We start from the raw sequence: 20614 nt of genomic DNA on the forward strand, positions 1-20614 counted from the left end.
CACAATATGTTTTTTAAAGTTTATTCATTCAATATTTTTTTAGTACCTGCTACTGTGCACTAGGAGTATAACCCTTTTAAAAGTCTGTGTGATAATATTAAAAACTGACCATTTTATTGTTCTGTTTAAAATACATGGTTCACTGATGCCAACATAATAAACATCCAAGTTCCTTGTGGTGTTTAAAGGCCTACATGATCCACAATCCCATCTGTTGTGTAAATAAGAAACCAAATATATAGATAAAATGATGATATATGCAACAAATGTTTATAATTACAGAAGTTACTCTTGGGGAAGGATACTGAAGATGGGAATGAAATGAAATGGGGTGGGAGTTTTTTTGGTTTGAAATTTTTACCACTTACATGTATTTCCTTTTTAGAAATCAATACATGAACCAGGAGTGCTAGTGCATGCCTGTAAGCCTAGCTATTCAGAAGGCTGAGGCAGGAGGATCACTTAGAGTCCAGAAGTTCAAAGCTGCAGTATGATTGCAATATGAATAGCCACTGCACTCCAGGCTGGGCAACACAGAAAGACCCTGTCTCTAAAAAAAATTAACATCTATATTTTGAAATGAAAAGGAAAAATTACAGGGAGATAGGAATGGGAAAGGAGACTTTTTAATTTTTCCTCACTATTGCTTTTTTTTTTTTTTTTTTACCATGAACATGTAACTTTTGTTTTTGTTTTTGTTTTTGTTTTTGAGACAGAGTCTCACTCTGTCGCCCAGGCTGGAGCGCAGTGGCACAATCTCAGCTCACTGCAACCTCTCCCTCCCAGGTCCTGCCTCAGTCTCCTGAGTAGCTGGGGTTACAGGCGCATGCCACCATGCCTAGTTAATTTTTTATATTTTTAGTAGAGGCAAGGTCTCACCATGTTGGCCAGTCTGGTCTTGAACTCCTGACTTCAGGTGATCTGCCTGTCTCGGCCTCCCAAAGTGGTAGTATTACAGGCATAAGCAAGCGCACCCTGCTGTTTTTAAACTTTACCTTCAAAAAAAGTTTATCTTCTGAGAATCTCCCTCACTTCATAATGCTTGCCTCTAACCCTCAACATCAGCACCAAAGAGTCTGTAAATAAAACTGGAATTCATCCAAACAAACAGATGTTAAACACCCACTGTGGGCACAGAACTCTCCTTGGCCCCTAGAAACGTCTTTTGTTGTTGTTGTTGTTAATAGAGACAAGGTCTTGCTATGTTTCCCAGGCTGTTCTTGAACTCCTGGGCTCAAACAATCTTCCTGTCTCAGCCTCCCAAAGTGTTGGGATTACAGGCATGAGCCACTGCACCCAGCATTAGAAGTTTCAAAAGAAGTGCGGGAAAGGGTTTTGAACTTACATTTATTGATGCTGACTACATATTAAGCATTTTACATATATTCCCTCATTGAAGTGTTCCCAAGACTTTATGAAATAGGTCCCACTCTCCCTACTTTACAGATGATAAAACTAAGACCGAGAAAGGTGATATTGCCCATCTCAGGTCATAAAATGAGTAAGTGGGCCAGGTTTGGTGGCTCATGTCTGTAATCTCAGCACATTGGGAGGCCGAGGTGGCAGGATTGTTTGAACCCAGGTGTTCAAGACCAGCCTGGGCAACATAGTGAGACTCCCGTCTCTACAAAAAAAATTTTTTTAATTAGCCAGGCATGGTGGTGTGCACCTGTTGTCCCAACTACTTGGAAGGCTGAGGTAAGAGCATCACTTGAGCCTGGGAGTTTGAGGCTGCAGTGAGCCATGATCATACCACTGCCCTCCAGCCTGGGTGACAAGGTGAAACCCTGTCTCAAAAAATTTAAAGTAAAATATAAAATAAAATAAAATGGGCCGGGCGCGGTGGCTCAAGCCTGTAATCCCAGCACTTTGGGAGGCCGAGGCGGGCGGATCACAAGGTCAGGAGATCGAGACCCTCCTGGCTAACACGGTGAAACCCCGTCTCTACTAAAAATACAAAAAACTAGCCGGGCGCGGTGGCGGGCGCCTGTAGTCCCAGCTACTCGGAGGCTGAGGTGGGAGAATGGCGGGAACCCGGGAGGCGGAGCTTGCAGTGAGCCGAGATCGCGCCACTGCACTCCAGCCTGGGCGACACAGCGAGACTCCGTCGCAAAAAAATAAATTAAAATAAAATAAAATGAATAAGTGGCAGAACCAAGAGTCCGTGTAACTAGAAAGCCTCCTTCCCATTGCTCCACATGGCATCAAGAGCCATTTTTACCCTCAGAAACCAACCTTACAAGCTAATTTTTGTTGCTATTTCTTGGTACTTATTGTTTTGTTTATGAGACATAGTTTTCCTGCCAGGCTGGAATGCAGTGGTGCAATTTCGGCTCATTGCAACCTCCGCCTTTGGCTTCAAGCAATTCTCATGCCTCAGCCTCCCAAGAAGCTGGGATTATAGGCATGCGCCACCATCCCAGCTAATTTTTGTATTTTTAGTAGAGATGGGGTTTCACCATGTTGGCCAGGCTGGTCTCAAACTCCTGGCCTCAAGCAATCCGCCCATCTTGGCCTCCCAAAGTGCATTACAGACGTGAGCCACCGTGCCCGGCCCTACGTACGGTTTAATTTGTTTTCTCCAGTCAGATATAAGAATCCGGGAGATAAGGCTGGGCGCGGTGGCTCAAGCCTGTAATCCCAGCACTTTGGGAGGCCGAGACGGGTGGATCATGAGGTCAGGAGATCGAGACCATCCTGGCTAACACGGTGAAACCCCGTCTTTACTAAAAAAATACAAAAAACTAGCCGGGCGAGGTGGCGGGCGCCTGTAGTCCCAGCTACTTGGGAGGCTGAGGCAGGAGAATGGCGTAAACCCAGGAGGCGGAGCTTGCAGTGAGCTGAGATCCGGCCACTGCACTCCAGCCTGGGCGGCAGAGAGTGACTCCGTCTCAAAAAAAAAAAAAAAAAAAAAAAGAATCCGGGAGATAAAGGTGACATGCCCCTATCATAGCTATTCAAGACTCTCTACTCCATCAATCCATCATAAAGTTATTCATTTATACAGTAAAAATATTTACTGAGTACCTACTATGTGCACTGTGGAACAGCTAGGGCAATAACAGTGTTGATTTTACTGATTGGGAAGAGCAACAGCAGGATACTGGGAAAAGATTAATTTGCAACCAGATTAAGATGGGAGAAAAGACGACAAGTTCAATTTTGGTTATTATAAATTTGTGGGACACCAGAAGAAGATGTCTGGAAGTTGTTGGCCTAGTAGATATCTAATTTTTACCTTCAGGGCTCATCCCTGGTATCTGCTTAGATACCACTTCTTATTCAATTTTCTTTTAAGGAACATTCTCTCTCCTCAGCCCACTCCCTCATCCCTGACCAAAGTATATAACTCAGACTTGACCAATCAGAACAGGTAACTCTGTGCAGTAACAGGCATGTGAACAAAATCCAGGCCAATAAGATCCAAACTTTCTTCTTTTGCTGGAACTATTGGGAAAGAGAAAGGCTCTCTTTCTATTACACTTAAGTTGTTAAGTTAATAGGATGTAAGCCTGTAGCTGCTGGGGGCATCTTGCCCACAATAAAATGAGAGGCCTTCTGACAATGAAGCCCACCGAAAGAAGGCAGAGAAAAAGATGGAGAAAAGTCCATTCCTTTTTAGGTACCTTAATCCAGCTATGCCTGAAACCCATATCCCTGGACTTTTCAGTCGTGCTACCCAGTAAAATTCTCTTTTTTGATGTAGCTCAGTTAAGCTGGGTTTATGACAAAATAATCCTGAACAGAATTGATTATATAAGTCCAGAGTCTAGGAGAGTGATCTTGGCTAGAGGTTAGGGTCACCCCTGGCTTGTCGTTTACTCCCTTAAGGGGAGAATCACTAAAAAAAAAATAAAATAGAATAAAAATGAATATATATAATATTTTATATGTATATATAATTTTGAGACAGTGTCTCACTCTGTTGCCCAGGCTAGAGTGCAGTGGTATAATCTCAGCTCACTGTAGCCTCAACCTTCAGGGCTCAAGCCATCTGCCCACCTCAGCCTCCCGAGTAGCTGGGACTACAGGCATGCACCACCACGCCTGGCTAATTTTTGTATTTTTTGTAGAGACAGGGTTTCGCCATGTTGCCCAGGCTGGTTTTGAATTCCTGAGCTCAAGCAATCTGCCCACCTCAGCCTCTCAGAATGCTAGGATTACAGGTGTCTGCCATCATGCCCGGCAGAATCACCAAAGATATCTGAACCAGGGAGTGGCATGACCAGAAGTGCAGGGCGATGGATGGACTGGGGTGGGGACAGGGGCAAGAGGTAGGAGGCAGGAGGAGTAGGAGGAGCCTATGAATAATATTGATAAGAGAGGTTGGTGGTTTAGTCTACAGTGGTGATGACAGGGATGATGAGTAGGAATTTGGAAGATACTTAGGAGGGATACAGAGAGCACTTGATCACCATTTGGAAGTGAGAAGAAAAGGAGTCCAGCATGCCATTCGTTCTTGGCAGACTGGGTGAATGGCAGTGTCATTAATGGAGAATGGCAGTGGAGGAAGAGCAGGTGCATGGGGAAGGGATATGATGAGTTCAGCATAGAACATGCTAGAGATGAGGCACTTGCAGGACATCTGGAGACACAGGCCTGGGAGAAAAAGGAACACATGAGCTTAGAGCTCAGAAGAAAGAAAGTATTTCCCAACCTTGGAATGATCACTGTCTAGCTCTCTTTCCCACAGAGCCTAATGTGGGATGCCTGGCACTTGGGTTTAGGGAATGGCAGGCCAGAGACAAGCTGGGCACAACCAAGGTCCTGGCTAAGAGGATGGTGCTGTGCCACTAGATGGCACTACCAGGTTGAGAACACAGGAGGCCATGTCAGCCTGCAGTCTGGTCCAGGTGAACCAAGGGAGTCTTGGGGCTTGGAAGTAGGATTAGGAGACATGGCATTCGTATGATTACACTGATATGATGGCAACACACAAACCTGGCGCATAAATTTGGCATAAGTTATAAGCTCCCAGAAGCTCAGATGACTAGGATCTTGGCTGGATTTCCGTACAGGTGAGGGCAGAGCCTGTACTGAACTTCCCAAAATACTCCCTGAGGTTTTGGAACTTGCTCTCTCCTACCATTATTTCATCCTGAGATCTTCTCTCTCATGCATTTATTCATTCAACAATTATTAATTGAGCGCCCAATAAATATATAGAGATGAGGTTTTGGGTTTTTTTAAATTTTTTTTTTAATTTTTTTTTTGAGATGGAGTCTCACTCGGTTGCCCAGGCTGGAGTGCAATGGCACGATCTTGGCTCACTGCAACCTCTGCCTCCCAGGTTCAAGTGATTCTCCCTGCCTCAGCCTCCTGAGTAGCTGGGATTATAGACACCTGCCAGCAGGCCTGGCTAATTTTTTTTTTGTACTTTTTGTAGAGACAGGGTTTTGTCATGTTGGCCAGGCTGTTTTTGAACTCCTGACCTCAGGCAATCCACCCGCCTTGGCATCCCAGAGTGCTGGGATTACAGGCGTGAGCTACCACGCCCAGCCGGTGTATTTTTTTTTTTTTTTTTTTTTTGAGACTGAGTCTCACTCTGTCGCCCAGGCTGAAGTGCAATGGCATGATCTCAGCTCACTGTAACCTCTGCCTCCCGGGTTCAAGTGATTCTCCTGCCTCAGCCTCCCAAGTAGCTAGGATTACAGGCACCCGCCACCATGCCCAGCTAATTTTTGTATTTTTAGTAGAGATGGGTTTTCACCATGTTGGCCAGGCTGGTCTTGAACTCCTGACCTCAAGTGATCCACCTGCCTCAGGCATGAGCCACCGTGCCTGGCCTAGGGAAAAGGTCTTGATATTGGAGAAAGGAGAGGGAACAAAACAATCATGATCCCTGCCCTCATGGGGCTTACAGACAAGGAGTAATCAGATAATTGCACAAATAGGCTGGGCGCCTATTTGTGCCTGTAATCCCAGCCTGTAATTCCAGCACTTTGGGAGGTGGAGGCAGGAGGATCACGAGGTCAGGAGATTGAGACCATCCTGGCTAACATGGTGAAATCCTGTCTCTACTAAAAATACAAAAAATTAGCTGGGCGCGGTGGTGGGTGCCTGTAGTCCCAGCTACTCCGGAGGCTGAGGCGGGAGAATGGCGTGAACCCTAGAGGCGGAGCTTGCAGCGAGCCGAGATCGCGCCACTGCACTCCAGCCTGGGTGACCGAGCAAGACTCTGTCTCAAAAAAAAAAAAAAAAAGATAATTGCACGAATAAATAATCACAGATTTTGGTAAATGCTAAGACACTTCAAAGGGCCAGAAGAAAACATGTCAGGCAGTTCCAATCTCTAGGTCAAAAGAGCCAGGCATTCTCTGTTGAGCTGGAAGAGGAAACTAAGGCCCAGGACAGGGTAGGTGTGCCCATTGTCACTCAGTGAGTCAGGGCTGTATTAGGACCAGAAGCCTCACTCCTGACTACTGAATAAAAGGCTGATATCCATCACCACACATCTTCCCACTCCTCTCCCTGCTACCTCCTGATTTCACTCCCTTTGGAAAATAAGTTTTGATCTGCAGCCCTGACATTTGATGTCCATAAACCTCTCAACCCCATCCTCATTATCTCCTCACCCCCACCCCATATAGAGTGCAGTCCAGTCAGGTTGGCAAGGACTGCTGGTTAGGGCCAGATGACCAGAAAGTGTAGAGGAGAAGAGAATTTGGGGCTCTCAGACTGGGAGCAGCTAGGGAAGGGCCAGGCCGAAAAAGCAGCATCTGCCAGGCTGGGAAGAGACAAGGCTCAAGTGCAGGCACTGCGAGGAAGAGCGAGTGAGGTAGAAGGATGCTCTAATGCCAGGAAGTGACGTGCAGGGACAGAGGGATGGGGGATGAAGGATGAAGAATGGAGGGGAGGATGGAGCTGGGCCACATGGCTAGGAGGAAGAGCAGCAGGGAAGGAATGCACAGAGAGCTCTTTGCTCCCAGGTTCTTCCAATCCCTGTCTCCTCCCTCTCTACTCCCACTTCTCACAATTCCAGCAGAGGGCTGAGGGGAACACAGTAAAATTCTGGAGACTGCTTCCTAGCGAGCAGAGTACCTTACTAATACCCCGGCCAGATCCATGGCTCGGGGAGAGGTGGGGTAATCCACAGGACAGTGAAGGCGTTCTAGTCCCCAAGGACTTTGAGAGGTCATGCAGTCCATGCCTCAGTCTCCCAATACCCAGCAGAGCGGAATCATATTCTCTTTACCCCTCCCTACACATGAAGAGATTCTCCGCTTCTCTCAGACCCTCTGCTTCCCACAATCCCTGGCTGTGGGGAACTTCTCTTAAGGCATAGATTGGATCCCTCTTGCTGCAGTCTCTGACTTGGTTTCTCGTATCCTGTCCTCTGTGGCTAGAGAAAGGCCTCTTCTGGGTGATCACAGAGGTTCCTTAGGATCCCCCCTCCAACATTTCTTCATCATTAGTTGGTTCTTCCCAGAAGGTAAGCCCAATCCCTTCTACTGCAGTCCCTAGCACACTCCCCGTTGTCGCATCCTACGCCTCCAAGGCAGAAATGCACCCCTTCCCCACCAAATAATTAACAGAGACAAGGGAGCAGAATGGAGAGGTCCAAGAAGATGGGGATGAATTAAGGAGATGGAGCTGGAGGTGGATGCTCTACACAGAAGAAGGAAGACCGGGACTTCCCAAGGCAGGGCAGGGACGGGGCCAGCGGGCCTCACCGGTGTCGGGGTCTCCCAGAAAGGCGTCCTCGTCCTTGCGGCCCCTCAGCGGGGCCGCGGGCGCCGGCTCGTCCTCGGGCAGCCGCGGGAAGCTGGTGATGCTCATGTAGTCCACTGGTGAGTAGGCGCCCAGGGCGCTCTCCTGGCTGGCCTCGTTCTCCGCCGCCATCCTCGCCCGCGCCCCCCAGCAGCGCAGCGCCTGCCGGAAGTGGCTGCGGCGGGGGAGTGGGAGGGCTGAGGGCGGGGCCTGAGCTTCGGGACAGCCGGGAGGGGGCGCCTCACCCCGCCCTTGCCTGTGTCCCGGTCTGTCTCGCCCCCGCCTGCTCAGCGCTGTCAGCCTGCAGCTGGCACGCAGGTGCGCGTAGATGGAGAGCCAGGAAGGCAGCGCAGGATCGAGGGGAGAGCGCGGAGCAAGCGAGACTTCAGTGGCTCTGCACTTTACGCAGCTCAGGGACCAAACCCCTTCCTCTTTCCAGTCTGAATCCAGCTAGTATCCTCCTCAAATCCCAGGCTTCCTTTTCGGGCTCCAGACCCTTTCACTAACCGCAAATCCCTCTAGACCCCGATCCTGTCTCTGACCCCAAACTCCTCGGACCCCGGACCGCTCGTTGAACTCCGAGATCTTCCTCCTCCGATTTTAGACTCCTCCTCCAACCTTAGACCTCTTTTTCTTTTTTTTTTTTTTGAGACGGAGTCTTGCTCTGTCACCCAGGCTGGAGTGCAGTGGCCGGATCTCAGCTCACTGCAAGCTCCGCCTCCCGGGTTCCCGCCATTCTCCTGCCTCAGCCTCCCGAGTAGCTGGGACTACAGGCGCCACCACCTCGCCCGGCTAGTTTTTTGTATTTTTTAGTAGAGACGGGGTTTCACCGTGTTAGCCAGGATGGTCTCGATCTCCTGACCTCATGATCCGCCCGTCTCGGCCTCCCAAAGTGCTGGGATTACAGGCTTGAGCCACCGCGCCCGGCCGGACCTCTTTTTCGACTTCAGACTCTGTCTTCACCCGCAGGCCCTTTTGAAAACCCCAGCCCATACTTCGTCCCCAGGCCTCTTTGACTGCAGACTCCTCTTTGGAGAACAGTTCTCTCCCCTGACCTCAGATCCTTTCCCGCACCCCGACACTTCTGACTCCTCTTTCAACCTCATTCTCAAACTTTAGTGTGTGTTAGGGTCTTTGAAAGCGGATCCCCAGATTCCACTCCAGAGATGGTGATTCAGTAGGCTGGGATGAGGTCCTTGGAACTGAATATTTACCATCGTTTTAAGAGTTTTTGATGTGGTTCTGGAAAGGACACTTTGAGAAAGAAGGAGTGGTGGTAGTGGTGGTAGGGCAGGAGTGGGCCAAGGTGGGGAATAGGTCTCCATAGTCTGAATGTCTGGGTTCTATTCTGCTACCGCTCAAACACTGTGTAATCTTGGGCAAGACAATTAATCTCCCTATCAGTTTCCCCATCTGTGAAATGGAAAGAATAATAGTACCCATTTTATTTTTTTTATTTTTTTATTTTTATTTTTTGAGACGGAGTCTCGCTCTGTCGCCCAGGCTGGAGTCTGGAGTGCAGTGGCCGGATCTCAGCTCACTGCAAGCTCCGCCTCCCGGGTTCCCGCCATTCTCCTGCCTCAGCCTCCCGAGTAGCTGGGACTACAGGCGCCCGCCACCTCGCCCGGCTAGTTTTTTGTATTTTTTTAGTAGAGACGGGGTTTCACCGTATTAGCCAGGATGGTCTCGATCTCCTGACCTCGTGATCCGCCCGTCTCGGCCTCCCAAAGTGCTGGGATTACAGGCTTGAGCCACCGCGCCCGGCCAATAGTACCCATTTTAGAGGGTTGTCATGAGGATTAAGTAACAGAATGGAAAGCAATTAGTATAGGGCTTGGCACCTACTCAATAAATGGCATCATCATCATCATCATCATCATCATCATTGCCTTAATCTGGTAAACTCATTACCTCCAAACCTATCCATCCTCTCTCCACTTAGAAATTCCAACCACACTACAGCTTGTACTACTTCTCTATATCCAAGGATGAGGGAGGTTCCTTCTCTTACGAGGTTTCTGGTCCAAACTTTCATTGTGAAGTCCACAGGAAGAGAGAGGGGGCTGGTGAAGCCTCTATACACACATTCTTTCTCTTCCCAACCCCAGACCAGTCTCGGATAGCCTGAAGTGCTTGAAAAATCTACTATATGCACAGCAGCTGCAGTAGCAACTATAGACAGGAGGGGGAAGCAGTGTGTCGGGAACAGCTCTGGGGTTTGGGGGTAGGACTTGGGAGAGACGATAGGAAGGAGAGGGCTACTCAGAGCTGTGTGGTAGGAGTGCCCAGGGAGGGTAACAGTGTATCGCCAAAACGTGTACCCATTGTGTGTGCCTCTCCCCACCCCAGAGAGTTCTTATCTCCTCAGTGATGTCTGTAGGGTCTATTGCACTACCCTGAGGTCTAATCCCTCCAGTGGGACCTTTCTCCACTCAACGAGGTCTGCGCCTTCTCAGTGATGTCTACTCCCACAGTGTAGCTGGTGGCTCCTCAGTGGGGTTTGAGTCCTCTGGTAGGGTCCATGTCTCCTTAGTAAAGTCTATATCCTCTGTATCTCCTAGGGGAAATCCATGTCTCCTCACTAGGGTAAGTGCCCTTCAATGCCATTCATGTCCTATTAGCAGGGCCAAGGGCTCTTCAGTCGAATCTGAGAACCCCCAGCAACATCTGTGCTCCCTTAGTGGAGTCCATGTACTGTCAGTGAAGTGTGTGTCCCTTTGGTGCAGTGGATGTCTCCTTGATGAAAGTATCTGACCCCTTGATGGGGTCCATGTCCACTCCAAGAGGTCTGTACTCCTTCAGCAGGCCCTGAGATTCCCGCCCTCCTCAGGATTGGGCAGACTCTCGGTCTCCCATAGGAAGATTTTTTTTTTCAGCTTAGGGTGTGCAAGGTTTACGGTCAGCTGGGCAAAGAGCAGGGAAGTAGGTGGGAAGGGAGGCTGGGCTAGATGGGGTCACAAGGCCTGTGTAGGCTTCAGGAGGTGGGAGCTGCCTGCTTCAGGCCTCAGAATCACTCTTGCAGTTAGAGATTTAAGAATCCTTCCTGCCTTGACAGCCAGTCTGTGAACTGATGGGTGAAGTGAGTCCTTCTTCATGGTGAGTGCAGGTGAGAGACGGAGGAGGGTCCTGCCTGACTTCTTTCTGGGGTGGAGGGGCGAGAGGGAAGCTAGAGGTAATTAAGCCCAGGTTGTAGTGGTGGTGGTGGGGGTTTCCCTTGGTAAAGTAAAGAGACTGTGAAGGAAAGAAGAGAATGTGGGCTGGGTGCAGTGGCTCATGCCTTTAATCCTAGCACTTTGGGAGCCCAAGGAGGGCAGATCACCTGAGGTCAGGAGTTCAAGATCAGCCTGGACAACATGGTGAAATCCCATCTCTACGAAAAATACAAAAATTAGCTAGGCGTGGTGGTGTGCACCTGTAATTCCAGCTACTTGGGAGGCTGAGGCAGGAGAATTGCTTGAATCCAGGAGGCAGAGGTTGCAGTGAGCTGAGATCGTGCCATTGCATTCCAGCCTGGGCGACAGAGCGAGAGACTCCATCTCAAAACAAAAACAAAAAACAAGAATGTGAATGATTTTTCCTATTTGCACAGACTCTGATATTTTACAAGCCTTAGCTTCAAGCCTGATGAGGAAGTAAAACCAAATCTAGAGTCAAGGAACCTAGCTTTGACCCTAACCTGATCGTTATTTGCTCTCTGACTTTGCACCAGTTCCTTCCCTTTCCTGGGTTTGCCGTTTGTGCAATTAGAAAGTGGGTTTATTATAAAAAACCTGAATGTGTCTCCTAGTCTTCACTTATTGAGTCTTGTACTTTAGATCTGGATGGAGATTTGTGAAGGCAAGGAGATTGAAGACATGTCCTCATAAGAGGGAGAAAATCTGAGCTGGTTCCAGGGTGAGCAGAGAGGGGGTGCTGTCACCAGAGCATGCCCTCAAGGTCATGGGAGAAGTTTTTCCGGAGGACGGAATGTGGGTGTGGCTCAGAAAAGGGGGAACTAGAGGAAAGGGTGTCACCTGAAAGGGACCCTACCCCACATGGCTTTCCAACTGAATGGGGTGATAGTCAGGACTGTGCAATCAGATCACGGGGCGGCTCCGCGATGGACCTTACTCAACTCCTCTCCTTAGTCCAGCCCCTTCCCTTTCGATCCCCGCCCTAACCCAACCCCTTATCTGTCACTCCAAGACCCCACCCCACTCTGGTCACTCCATGGCTCTGCCTCCTCTCCTGTCACAACCAGCCGGGTTACTCCCCATCACTCCATGGGCCCACCTCCTCTCCTGTCCTGCCCGGCCCCGCCCCTCCTCTGGCATTCTACGGTTCCACCCTCTCAACTTGTCGCACCCGGCCCCGCCCCTTCTGCTTTCACTCGACGGCGTCACTCCTTCCGGCAAGTCAGCTCCGCCCCATCCCGGGACTTTTCCTTATAGTATTTCTGTCCTTGCTAACCTCGATCCCGCCCCAACCAGGCATGACCCCGCCCCTCTGGCACCGCCCACCTGCCAGACCAAGCCACGCCCCCACTCGCCAGGCCCCGCCCCTCTTCGGAGGCCCCGCCTCTAGGTCGGCCTGTTTTCTCAGTCCCGGCACCCGCCGCTACCGCAAAGGCGGCCACGGTTCTAGGAACTTGACGTGATGGGGCTTCCTGAGGAGCGGGGCCGGAGCGGCAGCGGCAGCCGGGGCCAGGAGGAAGCGGGAGCCGGAGGCCGGGCGCGGAGTTGGTCTCCGCCGCCCGAGGTCAGCCGCTCCGCGCACGTCCCCTCGCTGCAGCGCTACCGCGAGCTGCACCGGCGCTCCGTGGAGGAGCCGCGGGGTGAGGCCCGGCCCGGGTGGGCCTCGGGGTGTCAGTGAGGAGAGGAGTGGGGGCTCCCTGGGGGAGTCGGGTGCTCCCTTGGGAAGCTGAGGGGGTCCGTGAGGAGATGGAGGTTCTATGAAGGAAGAATTGAGGTTCTTTGAAGATGGAAAAGGGATTCCGGGAGGAGACGAGGCTTACATGGGAGCTGGGGAGTTCCTGGAGACTTGAAGGGTCCGTGGGGGAGATGTGGGTTTTTGCGAGGAGACGCGGGATTCCGTGAGGGAAGAAGTGAGGTTCCTTGAGATTGAGACGGGGAGGTCGGCCAGGAGAGTGAAAGTTTCTTGGGAAGAGAAGGGGAGTTCCTGAGGCGAAAAGAGGGTCTCTAAGGGGCGACAGGAGCCTTGAGGGGAGGAGGGCCACGAATAGAACTTTCTTTGCTTCCCTTTCACACCAGCTCGGCCGCTGCCTCCTGAGATCTTTAACCTGTGAACTGTTGAGGGCAATAACGGGTCTGGTTCCCATCTTGGGGTCCTCAGATTAGTAATCGAGTCCCTGATCTATTTTTAGTATATCGGACATCCCAATAGAAATTACGCGGTATAAGACTCAACGAGTTACTATGATGTCAAGTTGTTTTATTTTTATTTTTTTAACTTGGGCTGGGATTGTATTAATAATAATTCAGAAGTTCTGATAGATGGTTCCATGTCTGTTAAAATGTGTGAGGAAAATCGTCCGGGAGCAGTGGCTCACGCCTGTAATCCCAGCACTTTGGGAGGCCGAGGCGGGTGGATCACTTGAGGTCAGGAGTTCGAGACCAGCCTGGCCAACATGGTGAAACCCCCGTCTCTACTAAAAATACAAAAATTAGCCGGGTGTGGTGGCGGGCACCTGTAATCCCAGCTACTCGGGAGGCTGAGACAGGAGAATTGCTTGAACCCAGGAGGCAGAGGTTGCAGTGAGCCAAGATCACGCCACTGCACTCCAGCCTGGGCGACAGAGCAAGACTTCCTCTCAAAAAAAAAAAGAGGAAAATCCCCCTACCCTTGCCCTCAGTCTGGGTAAAGGAGATATATGTATGTGTGTGTGTATATATATATATATATATATATATATATATATATGTAATTTATATTTGTATATTTATATATATATTTGTTTGTTTGTTTGTTTTGAGACAAGGTGTTGCTCTGTCACCCATGCTGGAATGCAGTGGCTCGTTCTAGGCTCACTATAGCCTCCAACTCCTGGGCTCATGTGATCTTTCCACTTCAGCCTCCTGGGTAGCTGGGACTACAGGCGGACGCCATGACGCCCAGCTAATTTTTTGTACTTTTGGAGAGATGAGGTTTTGTCGTGTTGCCCAGGCTGGTCTTGCACTCCTGGCCTCAGGCTTTCCTCCTGCCTTGGCCTCCCAAAGTGCTGGGATTACATGTGCATGAGCTATCACGCCTGGCCAAGGAGTCAAAATTGCACCCGCATTGGGAGGCAGCATGATGTTTGGTTGTGGGACAAGCATGGGCCATGAATCAAATCCAGAAAAATGTAGATTTAGACCCTGACTCTGCTATTCATTTACTGTGGGGTCTTAGGCAAATTTTTAAGCCTCTCTGAGATTCCTTTTCTTCCATCTGTAAGATAGGACTAGTAATACTTGTCTAATGGGTTTGTATGAGGACTAAAGTGTATAATAAGTAGGCACTATAATATGCCTGATGCACAGTACACATTCAATAAACAGTAGTTAGTCTGATACAATATAAATTAAGCAATTACCAAGTAATGCAAGACAGGATTCAATCAAGTGTAAAGTGGTGGAGTTGGGATTTGAACCAAGACAGTTTGACTGCAGAATCCATATCCTAATAGCAATGCTATTCCTCTTCCATGACCCCACAGAATGCATTTCACCAAATTCCATCAAATACAGAATTTCTACCAGGGAAGTAGCCTCCTAGTTTGTCCTCTCTTGCCTAGTTTCACCAACTTCAGTCTTTCCAGTAGATTGATCAAGACACCATTAGATTGATACTATGGAAATATGCTTTCAAATGTCACTGCAAAAACTTTCAATAGTTCCCTGTTTCTGGCAGTTTCTAATTAAAATTCTGCTTTTCTTTTAAGACCTCCAAATAATCTAGCTCCACTCTATCCTTATCTCCCACTACTTGCTACCACTCCCCTCATTCTAGATAGATCATTCTCCTTGATATCCTGGATACACACTTACTCCCACTTTCTTGCCTTTGTTCATTTCCTTCAGCTTCTCTCTACCTAGTCAAACTCCACCGGTTCCAATAGAGCATTCCCTGATTATTCCAATTTATGCTCACCTTTTTCCTCTTCTGAATATCTTTAGTACTTAGAATCTATGCCAATCATCCAGATTCTGACACACACACAGCCTCTACCCAAAAAAAAAAAAAAAAAACCCAGAAAAACTAAGTGTGCATAAAACTCAGTTTCGTAGCCAAGCGTGGTGACGCACGTCTGTAATCCCACTACTCAGGAGGCTAAGGCACGAGAATTGCTTGATCCCAGGGGAAGGAGGTTGCAGTGAGCCGAGATTGTGCCACTGCACTCCAGCCTGGGCGACATAGCGAGACCCTGTCTCAAAACAGAAACAAAAACAAAAACACCTCAGCTTTCTTCATTCGTTGTTGATGGACATAAATGTGGTTTATAAGTAGTTTTATATACTATGTGCCTACTATTATCACTTAAAAATATTTTTGAGTATTTGTATTCTCATTATTAGCTGTGTGGTCCTTGGCAGAGTTTCCTATGCTTCCTGAGCTTCAGTTTTCTCATCTATAAAATTAGGATAATTGATGTATAAGCTGTAAGACCATAATGTCATAAAGATTAAATGAGATTAGTCCAGTCCCTGATACATGAATGGCATTTACAAAATGCTAGCTCTCATTTGCTTTCTCTTTAATGGCCATTTGTTATTCTATGGTATTACTATTTGTATTACTAGTTTTCATCAATTTCTTATTGTTGGGCTATTGGGTTGTTTCCAGTTTCACTATTATAGTGAAACTCTTTACTAATCACTTTTTTCTTCGTGATTATTTTCTTGAAGTCTATTCCCTGTAGTTGAGATAGCAGAGAAAAGGGTATAAAAAGTTTTATGGGCCGGGCGTGGTGGCCCACACCTGTAATCCCAGCACTTTGGGAGGGCAAGGTGGGCTCCCAAAGCTTGAGCTCAGGAGTTTGAGACCAGCCTGGGTAACATGGCCAAACCCGATTTCTACAAAACAAACAATGTGCGCCTGTAGTTCCAGCTACTGGGAGACGGGGGAGGGAGCACAGCTGAGATGGGGGGATCACTTGAGCCAGGGAGATGGCAGTTGCAGTGAGCTGAGATCATGCCACTGCACTCCAGCCTGGGTGACAAGAGAGCGAGACTACGAGCTTAAAAAAAAAAAAAGTTTTATAGCTCTTGTCATGCATTGCCTTGTTATCTAATAAGATTGTGCCAATTTCTTACAATGCCATTATTGTGTAAGAGTATCTGTTTTCCCAGGGCCACCTAGACATTGGTCTTAATAATGTTTTAAAATTTTTACGAGTTTTCTAGGTATATAATGGCACCTTGGGGTTGATTCAATTTGGATTTCTTTAATACATTATAGGGTTGTACACTATGTGATTTAACTTTCAGTTATGTTCTGTCTTGTACATTAAAAAATATTTCATGCATTAATCTTATCTCTCCAACTAGATTGTATAAACTGTAAATTGTATAACCTGAAACAAATGACTTAGCTTCTGTGAATTTTATTTCTTATAAAATGAAATAAGGGGGTGATAATCTGTAAGGTTACTTCCATTGTTATGGTCCTAATTGCTTCTCTTTCCTCCAACTCGTGTTTTTTTTTTTTTTTTTTTTTTTGAGACAGAGTCTTGCTCTGTTGCCCAGGCTGGAGTACAGTGGCACCATCTCAGCTCACTGCAACCTCCGCCTCCCAGGTTCAAGCGATTCTCCTTCCTTAGCCTCCTGAGTAGCTGGGATTACAGGCACCCGCTACCAGGCCTGGCTTTTTTTTTTTTTTTTTTTCCAGTACAGACAGGGTTTCACCATGTTGGCCAGGCTGGTCTCAAATTCCTGATTCCAAGTGATCCACCCACCTTGGGCTCCCAAAGTGCTAGGATTACAGGCGTGAGCCACAGTTCCCGGCATCCTCCAACTCTTGATTCAGTACTCAGACTATCCTAAATTCTCTGCATTCATATGTTTTACCTGTGGAGTATATTTTCTGCAGAATAGCCAGGCAGATATTTTAAGAATGTAAATTTGATCATGTGATTCTTGCTTAAAACCCTTCAGTGAATTTTCATTGCTCTTCAGATATATACCAAATTCCTTACTATACACAGAATTGCATGATTTGCCCAGTTTATGCATCAATTCCTGCTATTCTTTCCCTTATTCTCAGTGTTTCAGCCTCAAGGAGTTCCTCCTAACATATACCCTTGGTTCTCTCTTATCCCAGAGTAGTCTCTTTTTTTATATGGGAGTGGAGAAAAACTTATATTCATCTTTCAGATTTTAGCAAAAATGTCTCAAGGAAGTTTAAATCTTGATTTAGTAATTGTGTAACCTTAGACAAGGTATTTAACCTCTCTGAGGCTTGAGTTTCAAGTTTATAAAATGAGAAAAGCCTCCCTCCTAGAGTTGTGGTAAGGATTAAATAAGATAATACATATAAAAAGTTTAAAGAAACATTTGGCACCTAGTGAATAATACTTATACAAGTAGAAGCTGGAGAAAGAGATGTTCAATATATAATTGCTGAGAGAGAATGCACAAATTAAGAAAGAGTTGCTCATGGAAGGTTCTGTGGGTAAATAATTTTTTCCTTTCACTAATTACTTTGTTAAAAAATTTACTTTCATCTAGTTAGATGGTGAAAATAATTGTACTTGATTTCAGCAGGATTCAGTGGTGTGTACCTATAATCCCAGCTACTTGGGAGGCTGAGGCTGGAAGATAGCTGAGTCCAGGAGTTCAGGACAAGCCTGGGCAACAGCAACAAAAAATTACCGATTGCCTATTGTGTGCTAGGCATTGTGCTAGTACTAGGTGGGTCTGATTTTAATAGATGGTAAAAAATGAGTAGGCAGTCTTGAGGACAGGAGGAAGAATTTGAGTCAACATTCAGCCCAGGAGAACAGAAGATAGGTTAGAAGAGTGGTGGGTGCTGGCCGGGCGCAGTGGCTCATGCCTTTAATCCCAGCACTTTGGGAGGCCGAGGTGAGCAGATCACAAGGTCAGGAGTTCGAGAACAGCCTGGCTAACATAGTGAAACCCCGTCTCTACTAAAAATACAAAAATTAGCCAGGCATGGTGGCACCCGCCTATAGTCCCAGCTACCCAGGAGGCTGAGGCAGGAGAATTGCTTGAACCCGGGAGGCAGACGTTGTGGTGAGCCGAGATTGTGCCACTGTACTCCAGCCTGGATGTCACAGCGAGACTCCGTCTCAAAAAAAAAAAAAAAAAAAGAGTGGTGGGTGCTAAGATTAGACAGGTAAAGAAGGGACCCAGGTGGTGGGTCCTAGGGCAGGGAAGTTATAACTTGGTCCTGTGTTAGACTGGTAAGCCTTCTGAGGCTAAATATGTCTGAGAAGATTAATGATATCTGGGCTTCCATTTCTGTTGCAGAATTCTGGGGAGACATTGCCAAGGAATTTTACTGGAAGACTCCATGCCCTGGCCCATTCCTTCGGTACAACTTTGATGTGACTAAAGGGAAAATCTTCATTGAGTGGATGAAAGGAGCAAGTACCAACATCTGCTACAATGTACTGGATCGAAATGTCCATGAGAAAAAGCTTGGAGATAAAGTTGCTTTTTACTGGTAAAAATATCTATCTTATACTTGGTGGCAGATAAAAACACTCATTTGATACTTACAACAACCCAGCAGAGTAAGCAAAGTGTCATCAACTTAATATCTCAGGTGAGGAAAAATACCTCAAGGAAGTTACACGACTTCCTTTAGATCACATAACTAGTACGTGACAGAGCTGACATTCAAAGCCAAGCGTCCTGACTTCTACTCTAGTGTTCTTGGCTTTGCAGTTGAAGAGGGAGAAAGGGCACTGGCAAATGGAAGAGAACAGGACTGAGTAGCTTTCTTCCTCATTCTTGCTATGGAAGAAAAATAGTATTGGGTTTTTCACTACCTCTACTACCACTATCACTATCTTTTACAGAGCTGTGTGCCAGAAACTATGCTTAAGTGCTTAACAAATATTATCTCCTTTGATGCTTATAATAATTATGAAAGCACTATTTGTTTTCCTTATTTTATATAGGCGAAAACTGAAATTCTGAGAAGTCAAGTGACATATATGAAGTGAAACAACTAGCTAGAAGCAAGGCTGAGATTCAAACCTAGGCAGTATAATTACAGAGCTTATACACAACAATGACATTCTATTACTCCTCTAATTCCTTACCTTGGCCTCTCAACAGCTTTGTAAAATAGGAATTCTTAGTTTAATTTTACAGGTGAACAAATGAAGCATTGAAGGGTTATATAATGAATAAGGTCATAGAGTGAACAAGTGGTAGAGCCAGAATTCAAACTCAAGTCTGCCTGACTCCTTGCTTGTACCACTAGGCCATGCGGCCTCCCCAGCAGGAAATTTCTTTTTTTTTTTTTTTTTTTTTTTTTGAGACGGAGTCTCGCTCTGTCGTCCAGGCTGGAGTGCAGTGGCCGGATCTCAGCTCACTGCAAGCTCCGCCTCCCGGGTTTAGGCCATTCTCCCGCCTCAGCGTCCGGAGTAGCTGGGACTACAGGCGCCCGCCACCTCGCCCCGCTAGTTTTTTGTATTTTTAGTAGAGACGGGGTTTCACCGTGTTAGCCAGGATGGTCTGGATCTCCTGACCTCGTGATCTGCCCGTCTCGGCCTCCCAAAGTGCTGGGATTACAGGTTTGAGCCACCGCGCCCGGCCAGGAAATTTCTAAGACTGCTTCTCCCAGGAATTTAGCTGTCTAGGAGATACTACTATACCAAATCCAAATAGGACTTTGAAATTCCAATAATTGGGGTGTTGCTTCTGCCACAACCTATGAGCACTCAGAATTGATCTATTTTTTTCTGAGACAGGATCTTGCTCTGTTGCCCAGGCTGGAGTGCAGCCGGCATGATCTTGGCTCACTGCAACCTCTGCCTCTGCCTCCCCTGCTCAAGCAATCCTCCCACGTTAGCCTCCTGAGTAGGTGGGACTACAGGCATGCACCACCACGTTTGGCTAATTTTTGTATTTTGTATTTTGTATTTAGTATTTTTTGTAATGATGGGGTTTCACCACATTGCCCAGGCTGTTCTTGAACTCCTGAACTCAAGCGATCCGCCTGCCTTGGCCTCCCAAAGTGCTGGGATTAGCATGAGCCACCATGTCTGATTAATTTTGTAGGCTAGCCAATAGGAGCAGCTTGGATCCTTCATGGGAGAGTTAAATTGGAACTCACTCAATATCTTTGCCCAGTTTGTGTGATATATTGAGAAGAGCCTTAACCTGAGAGACAGGAAATTTAGGTTCTCCTTTCAACTCTGCCATTAACATGTTGTATAACCACAGACAATGCATTTAACTAAGAGTCAGTTTCTTCTTCCATAAAATGGGGATAATAATTCTACCCTTGTTTTTCTCACTACATTGTTGTAAGAATCAAATGAGATAACGTTGTAAAAGTACTTATTTGTTTATTGGAAAACACTGTATAGGTGTGAGTGGTCTATTATTATATTACCATTGCTTAGTTGGGGGCCACTTTGCCACTGAAATTTACTGTCCATTGTGTCTGTTGAGACTCTCTTTAGCTTCTGCTTTAGAGCTTTATGCTTGAGCTCCAGCCAACACTTGGGCTCATTTCCCAGGCTCTTTAAAGATCAGAAAACCTTTAAAGATCTTCAAAGGAGGCCAGGCATGGTGGCTCATGCCTGTAATCCCAGTACTTTGGGAGGCTGAGGCAAGAGGGTTACTTGAGCTAAGGAGTTCGAGACCAGACTGGGCAACATGGCGAAACTCCCACTCTACATAAAAGACAAAAATTAGCTGGGCATGGTGGTGCACGCCTGTAGTCCCAG

At 47.2% G+C, this 20614-nt stretch overlaps 2 protein-coding genes across 8 annotated transcripts in view; one reads left to right on the forward strand and one right to left on the reverse strand.

The window, feature by feature from the left end:
* The window catches only part of GGT7 (gamma-glutamyltransferase 7), a 30083-nt gene extending 21985 nt beyond the window's left edge, over nt 1–8098 (reverse strand). The window contains exon 1 of one of the 4 annotated variants that reach the window (XM_010386511.2): nt 7674–7902. In XM_010386511.2, the coding sequence (XP_010384813.1) occupies nt 7674–7842 (169 nt within the window). In that variant the 5' untranslated portion in view covers nt 7843–7902. Of the gene's footprint in view, nt 1–7673 lie in introns of all 4 variants that reach the window. The other 3 variants (XM_030914033.1, XM_010386512.2, XM_030914032.1) reach the window with 3 other exon arrangements.
* Nucleotides 8099–12135: 4037 nt separating this feature from the next.
* The window catches only part of ACSS2 (acyl-CoA synthetase short chain family member 2), a 49850-nt gene continuing 41371 nt past the window's right edge, over nt 12136–20614 (forward strand). For all 4 annotated transcript variants that reach the window (XM_010386515.2, XM_010386513.2, XM_010386517.2 and 1 more), the window contains exons 1-2: nt 12136–12523; nt 18177–18372. In XM_010386515.2, the coding sequence (XP_010384817.1) occupies nt 12346–12523; nt 18177–18372 (374 nt within the window). In that variant the 5' untranslated portion in view covers nt 12136–12345. The remainder of the gene's footprint in view (nt 12524–18176; nt 18373–20614) is intronic.

This window comes from Rhinopithecus roxellana, chromosome 13 (assembly GCF_007565055.1).
Source record: "Rhinopithecus roxellana isolate Shanxi Qingling chromosome 13, ASM756505v1, whole genome shotgun sequence".
Taxonomy (NCBI): domain Eukaryota; kingdom Metazoa; phylum Chordata; class Mammalia; order Primates; family Cercopithecidae; genus Rhinopithecus; species Rhinopithecus roxellana.